This window comes from Amphibalanus amphitrite, unplaced genomic scaffold (genome assembly GCF_019059575.1).
Source record: "Amphibalanus amphitrite isolate SeventyFive unplaced genomic scaffold, NRLGWU_Aamphi_draft 000968F_arrow, whole genome shotgun sequence".
Lineage (NCBI taxonomy): Eukaryota > Metazoa > Arthropoda > Thecostraca > Balanomorpha > Balanidae > Amphibalanus > Amphibalanus amphitrite.
The window spans coordinates 140715-154276 of NW_024882462.1; the positions used below are offsets into that span (position 1 = coordinate 140715).

General features: G+C 49.4%; 1 protein-coding gene across 3 annotated transcripts in view; it reads left to right on the forward strand.

Moving 5' to 3' along the window:
• LOC122368692 (protein madd-4-like) overlaps window positions 1-13562 on the forward strand; it is a 155569-nt gene that overhangs the window by 90782 nt on the left and 51225 nt on the right. For all 3 annotated transcript variants that reach the window (XR_006254279.1, XM_043342885.1, XM_043342884.1), the window contains exons 6-7: window positions 2068-2197; window positions 13023-13125. Coding sequence is in view for 2 of the 3 variants with exons in the window: in XM_043342885.1 (XP_043198820.1) it covers window positions 2068-2197; window positions 13023-13125 (233 nt within the window). In the remaining variant the exon portion in view is untranslated. The remainder of the gene's footprint in view (window positions 1-2067; window positions 2198-13022; window positions 13126-13562) is intronic.

Below are 13562 nucleotides of genomic sequence, written 5' to 3' on the forward strand. Positions count from 1 at the left end.
GAGATCGGATTTCGCGCTCGAGGACCACCGCCCCGTGGCTGCGCGCTGTCCCCGGTCGGTGCTTCCCGGCGACCCATTCAGCAGCCCCGACCTGCGGGCGCCCGGCCTCACAGGGCTTAGTTAGCACGCCGCAGCGGGCAAAGCCCCAGCAGTGTCGGGCCGCGGTGGGTCGTGTCTCTTCGCTTTTGAGGCGACGGCACCGCGGACATGGGAGTCTTCCACACGCGGATACGGTCTGGGAGATGCGGGAGATATGGCGAGCTGACTGAGCTTCAGGGGAGGCGAGGGGGACTCACACGTACACGCGATGTGATCAAATGACAGTGAATGGAAGAGCCTTGGACGCTAATGTGGTTGTATTGATCACTGGAATACGGTCTGTGACTGCCGTTGCAGTCGTAATTTGCCATTGAGTAGAGAATAAATGCAGGTATTTTCCCATTGCATACGGAGATGCCTCGTTTAGAAACGATTGTAAAATGTGACGCACCTAGTCGAAGTCCTTCAGGTTGATGTGACATGGTCATTGGTCATCAATTGCAACGTTTGTGGCAAAGGTTCTAAAAAAGCGCTTATTGTTTTCTAGGTAGCTAAATTTCAAATTAGAGAACAATTTTAAGAAACATGTTTTCAGTGCAGTTGATTTTATTTGATTGAAATAAAAGATGGACTCACCGTGCGAGAAGTAGGCATAGCGAGGTTCTTTTTGCAGTATAAAAAGATAATTTATCGTATTTTATACCCTGTGTCATACCACACAGCATCTTCATTACACTCGGGAACTTCAAACGGTATCAAAGCATTAAGCACCTGACGATTCGGCTTTTATTAAACTCCTCCCTCCCGACCGGCATCCCTTCGCAGCCGTAAGTGCTTGTCGGCTCTTCACTAAAGAGCGCCGTTCGCCGACACGAGGGCGGTTGCTTTTACCGTCCAAATGGCCTGTATTCTCCGGGAGGATTCGGGCGCGGCGTTCGGGGGATGATCCTCGGGTTAGAGGCCGCCTCAGACGCGCTGTAAAACGTCCTTTATCACCTCACCTGGCTGTGGCGGAATCGACGTCGGAAAGCGGGGATGTTAACCGCCTTTTATGGAGATTGAAGACGCCAACCTTTGGGGCTGTGGCGGTCGTTTTAGCTGTGTATATCGCGAGGCTGGGGGGTTGGATTGGGAGTCGGAGGCTGAGTAGTTGTGTGTTTGGTTGAGTCACAGATCGGCTACTCGAGTAGGGAGTCGGTAAAGTCGCGGAGTTGCTTGGCTTGGAACATCAGTAGCGTGGCTACGTGTTCACCGCGTTAACCATGTTTTACTTGTACGGCAATCCTGCAAGCTGGCTCACACTTCAAAGCCGTTCACAGCAAGCACATTATCCATTCCGTACTCTCTTATAAAGATGATACTGATCTAATTGATGCACCATTGCCGAATCGATCGTTCCAATAACTTAAAAACTGTTAAACGCTTGGAATGCCTAGTAATCAATACTAACTACGCAATTAGCTCAAACAACCACCACTGATAGGCCACGACCGGGTGACAAACCCACCCAGTCGATTTGTAAAAACAGCTTGTGCCATGTCAACACTTTTTAGTTTTTACTGTCTCGCTCGTTACGACATTCAGTCTAGAGCAGCAGAGCTGTTCCTTGCCATGTCTGGCATGTGGCCCATCCAAATTAGTGTCATGGCGGTCATGTCAACTCCGTCGCGTTTCAGAGTAATGTCATGTTTTGGACAGCGAAAGACGCGTTTGTCACGACAGCTATTTGTGAGACGGCAGCCGCTAGTGTGCCACTGCCCGACCTGTGCAGTGGGATGACCTGTGACCTCATCGGGCGCCGCTTTTGAAATGCGACCTGTGGCTAGAGTCTGACTAGAAAAGTTCGTGTTCGAGAGTGTTGGTTGCTTCCTGGTGTCAGTGTCCTTATGGGATTATTGGCTTGTTTTCACTCTTACCAATTTTCTGGTATGTTTGAAGCTGTTACTGATGGTGTCACATAATGCATCTTACCAACGCTTTCACTTTCAGTGTTATCTAACCTGACCTGACCTCTAATCTCTCCCGCAGGATTTCAAGTGATGCGGCCGGTGTGCACAAGTCGAACAACCGGTATCGAGGTATCGGAACAGTTCTGTGATTTCCGTCTGCGACCTCGCGACCGTCTGATGGAGTGTGCCCTGACGCCGTGCCAAGCCAGGTCAGTGTGTGCCCTGACACCGTGCCAAGCCAGGTCAGTGTGTGCCTTGGCGCCTTGCCAAGCCAGGTCATTAGGCCAGTCCTTACCCCGCGTCAGGTCAGGTCAGTATGAAGGCACAGTGTCAGGCAAGGTCGGTGTGTGTCCTGATCTGAAGTCTCGTCTGGTCAAAGACTGCCCTGACCCCGTGCCAAGCCAGGTTAGATCAATTTGTGACCTGACGCTTGGGCAGACAAGCGCAGAAGGTACGAAGAACACGATTTCAGGGACTTCTCAATACCCTCAGCAGCTTATATTAAGCATCTGTCTGCCATGTCTCTCCATGCCTCTGCTATGACACTGTCCTTCATTCTGTAGCCTAAAGATTACTTTGCATGCCGACGTGGATGCGTCGCGTGCACCCCCGCAGTATCATGTCCCGAAATAGAGGCATTTGTTACAGAATGAGCGCTACGCTCAGTATTCACACTCAGTCACAATTCAGGGCTATTTTGGGACCGAGAGTACCATTCAGTGTATGAGCCAGCTAGCTAGCTATGTAGTCCTGTTACTCTTTGTTGCCTTATTGCTGGCATTTCAATTCGTAAGCTATGGTGTAATTGCTGGCAATCTGCCCGGCGCCGGCTATATGACGTCATTATGCACTTTTGCAAGCTCCTGGACCTCAGTACCACTATGGACGGGGCTTCCCTATGCATTCAAACTGACGGTACAGGCGTGTGCTTCCTGCCACCACCATGACACCAAACAACTTCGTGCATAGCCTCGGGGAGCATGCGTGATAAAGAGAATGGGATCCGAACGAGACAAGAAGAGCGGACCGAGTTTCAATTAAGCGTCGGCGCAGCACGCGAGCTCACCCGACTTGGAATGGGAGGGGCCGGGGTGGGGCGGGGGCTCCGAGCGTCCCCACGGCGATGTTTTTCTGAGGACCGGCGCGTCGACTAGGAATTGGAAGTTACACTTTCTATTTTCAGCGGAGATTTTCGCGTGGGAAGGAGTTACCCCATAACCAACTGAGAGAGCGGTTGGTGGTGGTTTATTGTCTAAGGAAGGTTTGTAGAGCTTGGGTGGTTTTAGGAACAGCGCAGCCCTGACCGAAAATGCGAGCTTTTTACTGATAATGAAATTTTGAACCATATGAAGTGTATTCGAGAGACGAAACGGGCAACAAGATTTTGAACAGCGCTAATGATTATGATTATGCCATCTTTGGTTCAGTTTTCGATTATCCTAAAAAGCACTATGATGCACACGCAAGCTTTTTTGCGGCGTAGTCAAGCGTTTATAAAAACCCGTTCCATCATTGCTGTCAATAATCGTTCCTGTATTCGTGAAAGTATCCTAACAAAAGACACCGGTCGGGGCTACCTCAAACAGCCAGAAACTCGGTAATTGGAACGTTTCAATATACAATACCTCAATATCCGTTTGATGGCAGTTCAAATTTCCCTCATCGCTCTGTTACGAGAGTTAAGGGGCCGTGGCGACTGTTATTGGTCCGTTCACCTGCCGTGAACGGGTCGCCGGGAGGCCATAACTCATCGGTCTGACAGCTCACGGGCTCAGGAGTTCTGATCAGACGGCACAGCGGCGCGACCAGAGGTCGGCCTGCAGACGATAACCCAGCCATTTCCCAGGTCGACGGGCCAACATAATGCGCTATATGCTACGGAAATGCGCCCACTTCGTCAAGTGCCGGGACTTCTTGCATGCCATGCATGCGATGGGGGCTTGAGGTGCATTTTCAACAGGTTCTTGGTGGTTTATTGTGACGTTGATGATGCCACTGCGCTTTGGTGTTTATTGAGTGGCATGCATCGGGGAAATTGGCTGCTGTTGTGAGGCTCATGAAATGTAACAGGTACTGTTGGTCGTCGAAGGTGTCAGCCGTTTGATAGAACTTGCATCATGTTACAGAAAAAAACTACATATTTTGGAACTTAGCAAGCTATCTATTTCCCATTTAGCTTAACGAAGATGACAATGAAATACATGGATTTGTTAGAAAATAATACAAAACATGCATAGGTTTTCCCAGCTTATCATTGCCATAGCACCTGTGCAGCACCGAACATCTCTGAAAACTCATCTGCTGAGTTACTCATTAAACACACCAATCATACAGACTTGTCATCGCCACATATGTTAAGTTCCATCGCTTAGAAGCCTATGATCATTTATATTACATATATTCTTCATCGTGCAATATATGTTTAAACAGCCCATCAAAGGAGTGCTCCGAGGACCAGTTGAGCTTCTTGAATGACCCCAGATCAGCCAGTGCATTGACAGCCTGCTGAAATGTCGTCACCGTGGCCAATGTCACCCAAGCGGCGGGCGCGATCGCATTTTCCGCCTGCAGCCTTGTAGCGCTGCCACCCTCAACCGTGGTCCACTGCAGATGAGTTTCCCGGGAACGTATCTGACCGACGCTGCTTTAAATTCATACTCTCACCGCCCAGAGCGCGGTGGGTGGGTGTCCCAGCGCTCCCCCCCCCCCGCGCCCACGGCCGGGCCGTCGGGAGAGCGGCGCACACACCCCAGTTGGCGGCGATGAAGATGTACGAGCTCGGACATTGTCTGGGCAGCTGGGCAGTAACGACATGGTCAGTCCCGCCCACTGCGTCGTCCTGCTGCTGCCGCGGGTCGGCGCCGACGCCGAATGGCCCCAGGCCATTGTCCTCTGTCCATTTGCCCACGGCGGAGACCTGGCGATAGGGTTAATGGCCGACAGACCTGAAAGACTTTGTCGTTAGTGTGTGTTTGATAAGGTGTGCATTGCGTGACTGAATTGGCAGCCTGTGTGGGTAGACTCGTGCTCCGCTGAATCGGTTTAAATCACTTCAAATGTCGTCCATTGACCAATCTGATAGGTCAACAATCATATTTGACGCGAGCTCAGAGCTTCACATTCCACAGAGCTTTGATCGCGGCGTCATTGCTCCATGCCGGCGGTATCCAGGATGACCTTCTGGATTCTAATCCAACAGTTCCTTCTGCATGATTGAGCGTCTCTGAAAACTTATCGCCCATCGCTGCGTCTCTGTAAAGAACGCCGTCGCATCCGGAGACGCCTGGCTGCTGCAATCACCAAACACGCATTGCCAGTCGGCATCCATCCAAAGTCCACTGACATCTGAACTCGCCCGACTACCCAATCGATGCATCGGTCTTTTCAAGACACATTTGCCGGATCATTGGTCTCGGGCTTCCTTTGAAGCTACACGGCCCGATCGGCCGAGGCCGTTTCTTTGTGCAGTAAATGAGTCCGCAGGACGTGGTCGCTCGGTCTGGTGTGGTCTGGAATTTGAAGAAGTTGTACGAACTCAACGGTCTAAGTAGACCGAAATCGGGATAGTTTGTTAAAATCTTTGTAGAAATGGGAGGTATGCTGTTCCATTGCAATTTTGCTTTTATAGCAAGATGTGTGCTGATTCGTCTAAGTTACAGGAACATATTCATCTAGATAAAACAGGCTTTGGCCTTTGCCTCTACAATTGCCGGCTTTTCAAACCAAGAGACGCAGTAGTTTGACATCAGTATCAATCGCTCTATCCCCCGATTAATCTCAATATCGGATGCTCGCATTAGTTTCCAAAGTCCATATCTGTGCTGCCGAATCACAGACCGTAATGCCTTGGGCCTTCGGTACGGATTACCATATCGTGTTACTCTCGGACGACCCTAATGGGCGCCTCGCGGTCACCCGACTCGCCAGCCGCTGCTGTTCCGTCCCTCGGGTGTCCGCCTCGTCTCAGATTGATGGAACTGGCCCCAGCCGACGGTTGGCGGCGCCCAACGGGACCTCTTGTCAATCGGACGACCAGCTCTGTTCGCGAGAAGCAGTCTCGGTCGGGAGCCCTTCGGCGTCGACTGTCGAACTCGAGTCTCTGTTCATAGCTAGCGTTGCTGTCGGTGTTGTCAGATGTGTCATCGCCAGATTCATGAGTGTCGCCGGCGTCAGTTGTGTCGTTACCAGCATCGCTGATCGTCGTCTCCGTCGCGATGGACGATGCGTCGCGATGGACGATGTACTGACGACAGCGTCATCGTTGTCGGTCCCGTCGCCGTCAGCGATGGTCGCGACGCGCCGGGGGCCAGGAGCCGCCGGCGACGCCCTCGGATCAATGTCTCAAGCGACATCGCCGAAAAATCGGCAGTGACCCGGCCCATCTGACTCGGTCGGTCGTGGACTATCCCCGTTATGTGCTCGTTCTGTCTCTGTCTGGTTGGGCCGGCGCCGGGGGCCCGGTCAGCTCCCTCAGCTCTGTCGGTGGTGAGCTAAGCTTAGCTCCGCTGAGCCGGGGCCAACTGGAGCCCGCGCGCCGCCGCCGGGTCAGTGTGCCCGTCCAATTCGCTAATGGCGTACCCCGGAAGGGTTATCGTCATCACTGCTGGCGACGTCCCCGACGCCGCTCCGTCCGAGGTCCCGACATGTCTCTGCCGCTGTCGTCGGGACCGACTACTCTGAGCTGTGCTGATGCAAAAAACGACGACGATGCGCGTCGGCCACAATCAGGAATTGCGTGCTGGCTCGGAGGGAGGCGTGCCGCTCGTGCTCTGTCGCGTTAACTGGAAGACCAGCGTGATTAAAGTCTGGTGATGGTGCTAGAATGGAACGGCTGCTGGGCGTTGGATGCGTGGGATTTGGTGTGTTTTTGTGTCAACTCGTGATACTATAGTTGGTAGCAAATATAGTTTTTGTAAGGCAATAAGAAACTCGTTCGAGAGAAATCTTTTGACATTTAGTAGTGTTTGGGATGTATTTTAGTGCCCAACTTACTTAAATCAGTTATTAGTACTAACTTTGAACATGTGTGACAATGCGAGAAGATAGAGAATTCTTGTCTGCGACGGGACCTGGTGTAATTCGATATACGAAACTGTGACCTGATGTGTGCGCTAGAGCCCAGTGGCTGAGCCCATTTTCGCTGGGTTGGATTTCTATCCTCGTTTGAGGCGAAATATGAGACAGGGATTTCATCGCGGCTGAGCTGGTATTGTGAGGACCTCCCTTTAAAGAGATGGGCTGTGGCTAGCTTACTGAATGGAGTGCCATTGTCACAATGCCGGTGCAATAACCACAATTGTCCGGAGCACGAACGTTCTGCTCGAATGAAACACATATGTACACTCTTTGTTGTAATATCGCCCAGGCCAGGAACTGAAAGACAATGACACAAAAGCTGAGGAACATATTTTAGAATGGTTCATATGTCCCCGTCTGTGTAATCCTCGATAGTTCATTCGGCGCGGACTATTCGCGACATTTGACTTCAGGCGATATTGAAATTTTGAGACGCAATGGCCATTCGACCTCTGGTCACCCGTGTGCTGACCGGCGGGTTTCAACGACTGTCGACCTCACGACCCCCGTAAAACGGCAATAACGTGCCTGATAGGCCACTATCTTTTCGTGCGAAAATTTGTGCCCCACAGTTTCGCCGCTTTGGGCTTGTGGAATGGCTTCATCGAATTTCTACCGTGTGCGAAACCACCACCATTTCCTTTGGCTGCACACTTTATTCCGTCGAGCGCTGTCGATGATTCGGGTCGCGAAAGATGGTCTCGTGTTTTTGCTGTGTCTCGATATCGTAAAAGAGCAGTCGATTTCCTGCCGTTGCTCTAGATTGTGCTACGGTGTCTGCTGTGATTTAGGTTGCCCTTCGATGGCTGTTAACTGAGCAAGCTGTGCTTTGAGGGCTTGTAGCTTGTTTGGTGTTAACGATTGAAAGCTGAATTAGCCGCTGGAATGAAGCAATGATCTTCTTCTTTACTCTTGTGAAAATGTAATACTGGTCAAATAAAGGCGAACCATTTTTGAGTATCGTGTTTTATTGTTCACTTAATCATTCAAATACCGATTTTGGAAGGATCCATGGCTCAAGCTGGGCATTTGTTAACCCTCGCCGGCCGAGGGGGGGCGGGTGCCGCCCCCCCCAGGTTTTTTTTTCGCGATAGCTCCGAACACGCTGGCGATAGAGAGCTGAAACTTGGCATACCTGACCTTTGATTCAAGCCGGATCTTTTGACACAACTGCATTTTTGGGTTAGGTCAGGTCACTGACCTATGACGTCATAAGTGGACCTCTGCACGGTCTTCAGATGTCGCAACTTCGCAACGCCCTCACTGCCAGAAGAGATGTCACAGGGAAATGAAACTTGCAGGATCTAGTATCCATTATGAGTGTCACAACTTGTATATCTCGGATTTTTCCTAAAGGTCATATGAGGTCAGGTCATTTTCGTGACCTCACCATTATAAGTCAATGGGGAAAAATGAAAACTGCTATTCTGGCGCCGGGAACGATCTCCAACTATCTCAAGCACACAGAATCGTGATTTGATGCACTCCTTGCAAGGTTAGATGCGTCACTTTTGCAATGTTGACCTTGCGTGACGTCATTTATGACGTCATCAAGGTCATATTAGTTTTTCGTCAATAAATATTGATCAAATTGAGCTAGCGAGTCGAAAAAGCCCCCAATGGACTCAGGAAGACCTGCCGAATCGAATGATATGCGACAGGACCTCTTTCGACCAACTTCGTGACCTGGGGGTGCCGACCTGACCTTGACCTGAGGTCAACACCCTTAGTTGACCTGACCCGAAGAAAAAGTATATCATTCGACGCGCCTGAGCGAGGCGAACACTATGCTGCCTAAATTGCGGCTCTGCGGCCGTTTTTGCGAAGTTATTCACCAAAAACTGAACCGTCCCTTGGGGCACTTGACCTGACCTCAGAGGTCACCGGTTGACCTAGGACCTTAAAATCGGGTACCAATCTCTGCGTCTCGTAACGGCGCACAGGCTCGTTTATTCCGCGACGCGCTAGCTCCACCAGGGGCGAAACGGCGAGGGGGTCGTACCCCCCCCCCTCGGCCGGCGCGTATGTAGTAGAAAACCAATAGGTCCGGCGAGGGTTAAGGCGGCCTGTGGCGCCTGTGGCTGGCTCAGAAATTCGTATTGGAAAATTGTGGAAAGCAGTTGACGACTTTTAAAAAGAACCGCTTGCAATGAAATACCTCATCATTGCTATAGCAGGATTTTACAGATTTAGGGCATGCCGTTGCCAAGTACTGCTTTTGCTGTGTTGATAAAGTTTTATTTCTCAGCTGTCATACACCCTCTTTTATCTATTAAAAAACGTACGTTTTATAAATCTCAGATCTGCATGGCATGCATGCGGTATTCCTTTTTCACAGCATCAGATCGCGTGCCTGAGCTGGGCCAATAAATCAACAACATGGGGCCCCGTGAAGTGGCTGTTATACCCAGAAATGGCCTGCATAATGGAAACGGCCGATCATCCAGCAGTGCCGACTTTATTAGCCATTCGGAATATCTGCCAACGAGGTCCAGTCAGCACGGGTCGGCTGCAAATCACTCCCACCACACACCGCACGGGCTCCACAGTCGGGGTGCACTGGGACTGATTCCCGAGCTGGGGCGATTCGAGTCTCGCCGGACCGTCAATAGCGCTGCCGACGCGACCTGTCCCTGCGTCGCCGCGCGCCCGACGGACCCGCCCGGTGGCTCATTTATATTTATCTGTCGTGCCGAGCGGGTAATTGGGTGCACTTTCATGGACATCGCTTTGCAGTAAATAGCGTCGCGCCGGTCGAGTCTCGAGGACCGGCCTGAGAGGTCGACGACACGCCGGGGCGGGGTCTATCTGTCGCGTGCCTGTCTGTTGCCAACAGCAGCGGTCCGCGGGGGCGTTCCCATAGACAGATGCAGTCAACACACCCCCGCGCCGTCTGTGACCTATAATGAACCAATTGCAGCCAACAGATGGACCCTGAATAGCATGGGATTCACCCGACTAATGTTTCCTTTACTGGATAAATTTGTTATTCGACGTGACTAAGTGTTTGGTTAGATCAGCAAATGTGGTCAGATGACTCACTACCGATTGATTGTTCGTGTTTGTTGCTGTAGTTGCTGTGTCATGTATCTACCATGCTTTACCATGTATCCATATGGTTGATTGTAATGACATACTTAATCCTGTAGATATGCAGAGGTGCCACGTTTAGAGATGTAGGGAGAGGGAAAAGAGAGAGACAGAGGAGAATTGTATATTTGTTAGGTTAAGTAAAAAAATTGCGACATTAGAAAATCGATTGGCAGTCACTTGTCTCTCAACCGGCTGCGTACGACGTCTGGTGGCTGCTTTTGAGCCACCGCCGCCGTCCTGTTTATGTGCAGCATTCCATTTTATTTATGCCAGAGATTGGGCTTTGTGGCCAACAATTCAGGATTACGGCCGCATCTGGAGAAGTTCCAAGCTTTCTGAGCAATTGAGTGGTTTTGGTCCCAGAGTGGCATTGATAATGAACTCTGCCGCTGGAAAGGCCTTCTGCTCGTTGCTGAACCCGTGCGCTTTGTGGAACGAGCTTCACATTTATATGGACGATATCCCTACCAGAGTTTGATTAAATGTTATTGCAGCCTTCTGGTGGTAGCTCCGCACTTCTCCATGCCTTTTTGGTTTTGTTTGGCACCAAAACGTCTAAAACAAGGCATGGCTGGCCTACCAGGATCTCAGTGCGTTCCATTGTCACTATATTGCCAATACTTCAAGAAGTTGTGCCGTTTAATTATCGCTTTTGTCATAGGATATAACCCCCATTCTGTGCCAAAAAGCACATTGTATATGATGGCTCAATACCGTTAGCTTTGATACCGGTGCGAGCGACTTTAGCGAGTGTCATTTGAGCGAACGTCATTTGAGCGAACCATTTTCAGCGAATGGCAATTCAGCGATTATCAAGTTCAGCGATTATCAAGTATAGCGATTATCAAGTTTAGCGAAAGCTATGTTTCAGCGACATCTATTTCGTCGACTACAATTTGAGCGACTGTGAGTTCAGCGAAACACACATCGTTCTGTAACTGTGTATCTTTTTTTTTTTACTTTTGCGAGCGTATACGTACGAATATTTCCGTAATTTCTCATGGTTATCTGGAACTGGATGGCGGATGTCACGTTTAAAGGTCAGACATTGAGCTTCAAATTTAATGCTACATTTCTCAAAATTCTAACGGTTCAATTTCACCCCCCCCTGTTCTTTGCCAAGAATAGTGACCAAACGTTTGTTCAGATATTCATATTGCTTGGGCTGGTTTTTTTTTTCGCGAAATTCCCCCGCTTGAATTTGGATCAGTTCCCCATGTTGTAAAATTTGTTCTTGCCCCAAGTACCTACTGACTTTCGTCGCGTTCGTTTTTGCTGTAACTGTATTCGCTCAATTGGTCTCCCATTGACCACCATATATTCGCTCAATCTGGTTTCGCTGATTCTGGTCCTCGCTAAAGTTGATAGTCGCTGTGATTGAATTCGCCGACTTGACGATCGCTGAAAAAGTCAATCGCTTAAATTGATAATCGCTGAAAATGCTTCGCTCAAATGTCGTTCGCTGAAATGACGCTCGCTCAGGTGTCGCAGAACCCTTTGATACAGTTATCGGTTATTGAGTGCCGCTGTGGGGCATCTGAGTGGCTCCCGATATTGAAAAATCCTTTCATATCACAGCCTATGCAATATAACATGCCGATCTGCACATGTAAAGCCATGTTTCATAAAGCGCAGACGGACGGCCAGGTGGAGAAATCGCCCAGCCGTTCGGCGCCTCGCCGTCCGTCCGTCTCAGGCTCACTGGAGGATAGGCTGTGCCGGTGAACACACAAATGCTGCGGTACAGCCTATCTCCTGCTAGAGACTGCAACGCGGATGCAACCAAAGCGAGCGGATAAGCGCTCGCGGTTTGAGGCTTAGAACATGTTTAAGTACTTAATCGGAATTTTAAGCGTTTTCAGCTCTATGCTAAATCACAGGATGACCGAAATTGAAACGGTTGACCAGGATGCTGTTTCTCTTCTGCACCACTTTTTCACGATTTTTCTAAGACTGCCTATTAGTACTAGTAGGTATGCACAATGTTCGTTTTTAATTGCACATGCAAATCTAGCTGGCATTTAAATGCTCCATAGTCTTTGGATCGAAAACTATCCAGTTGTATTTAATCCTTTGCCAAATGCTACGTTCAACGTATCTTGTGACCATGTTTCATTTTAACTAACACGCTAAACCATTCGAGGAATTTGCCCACATGAGTTAGTGAACCACAAAGCACCGCAATGACGAACGGTCTAGCGCGGAGACATTTAGATAGGGCCGCTGTTGTCGTATATTAACGCCGGCCATTCCAGTGTCTGCTCAGATATACGGAACGGCGCTACCGCTGGCGACAGAACATGGACCGATTTTTTCACCCTCAGACTGACAAATGTCTCGGGTAGGCTGCATGACGGCAACAAGGAAGCTGGTGCTTTGTCTCCCTTATGTAAACTTTTCAAGAGAATTATGTTGGAAAAATGGATCGCCGTCTGTGTAGCCCGTCTGGATGGGCGCTCTGAGTCTCGCATAACCTTGATACGACATCAAGCAAATGGGTTAGTCGTTTTATTTGGGGAATGGGCTGCCCGTATTCTTTGAGTACCACGGATGCTTATTGACGATGGACGTTTTGCGTTTTAGCTTTTTGTTACAATATTTAAAAGAACTTAGATGGCTCTACGGAAAAAGAAGCGGTTTTTATTTCCAGCGTTCTCTGTAAAGCCTCGAATACTTTATGGAATTATTTTTCTCGTCATCCATAACCAGCTGCACCTTCTTCAGAAAGTCATAAAATTGCATGTTCTTCTGGACTTTGGCTGGAATATGTAACCGAATATTCCGTAAGTGTTAATAACTGTCACCTTACACCATTGGTGTCATGACCATCAACTCGCTTATGTAACCGCGTTCGATTTATTTCAGCTGGACCACTGACGAGTGGGGCCAATGCAGCTCCTCCTGTGACGGAGGCCACAAACGACGCAAAGTCTGGTGCGCCGAAATGGTCAACGGAACGCTGATTCAGGTAGGCAGATGTGCAGAGAAAAGGATGCTGGCTGTGCTCAGAGTCAAGGAGAACCAATCCACACTAATTGATGCTAAATTGAATAGCTCCTGTGTTTAATTACGTGCCATTTGTTTCAAACAAGTTCCCGGAGGCTTATCTGTAGGTAGCTTAAATCTCACAATGCATTATGTCCACTCTTTGACCATCTCAGATTACAGTATGTGCAATAACATTGTCTGGAAGTTTTTACACTGTACTCTTTATTGCTTACTTTAGACGTCATTTTCGCATTGGTCTTCGCTGGAAGAATTTGATATTTTTTGTTGAGCGTTTGTGCCATTTGCCTTTTTTGTGCATGATCGCCAGATTAACATGGTCTATCAGGTCTGTCAGGGACACTACGGCATGGTCTGTCACTAGATCGTACAAACCGGTATATGAATATTGATTTCATC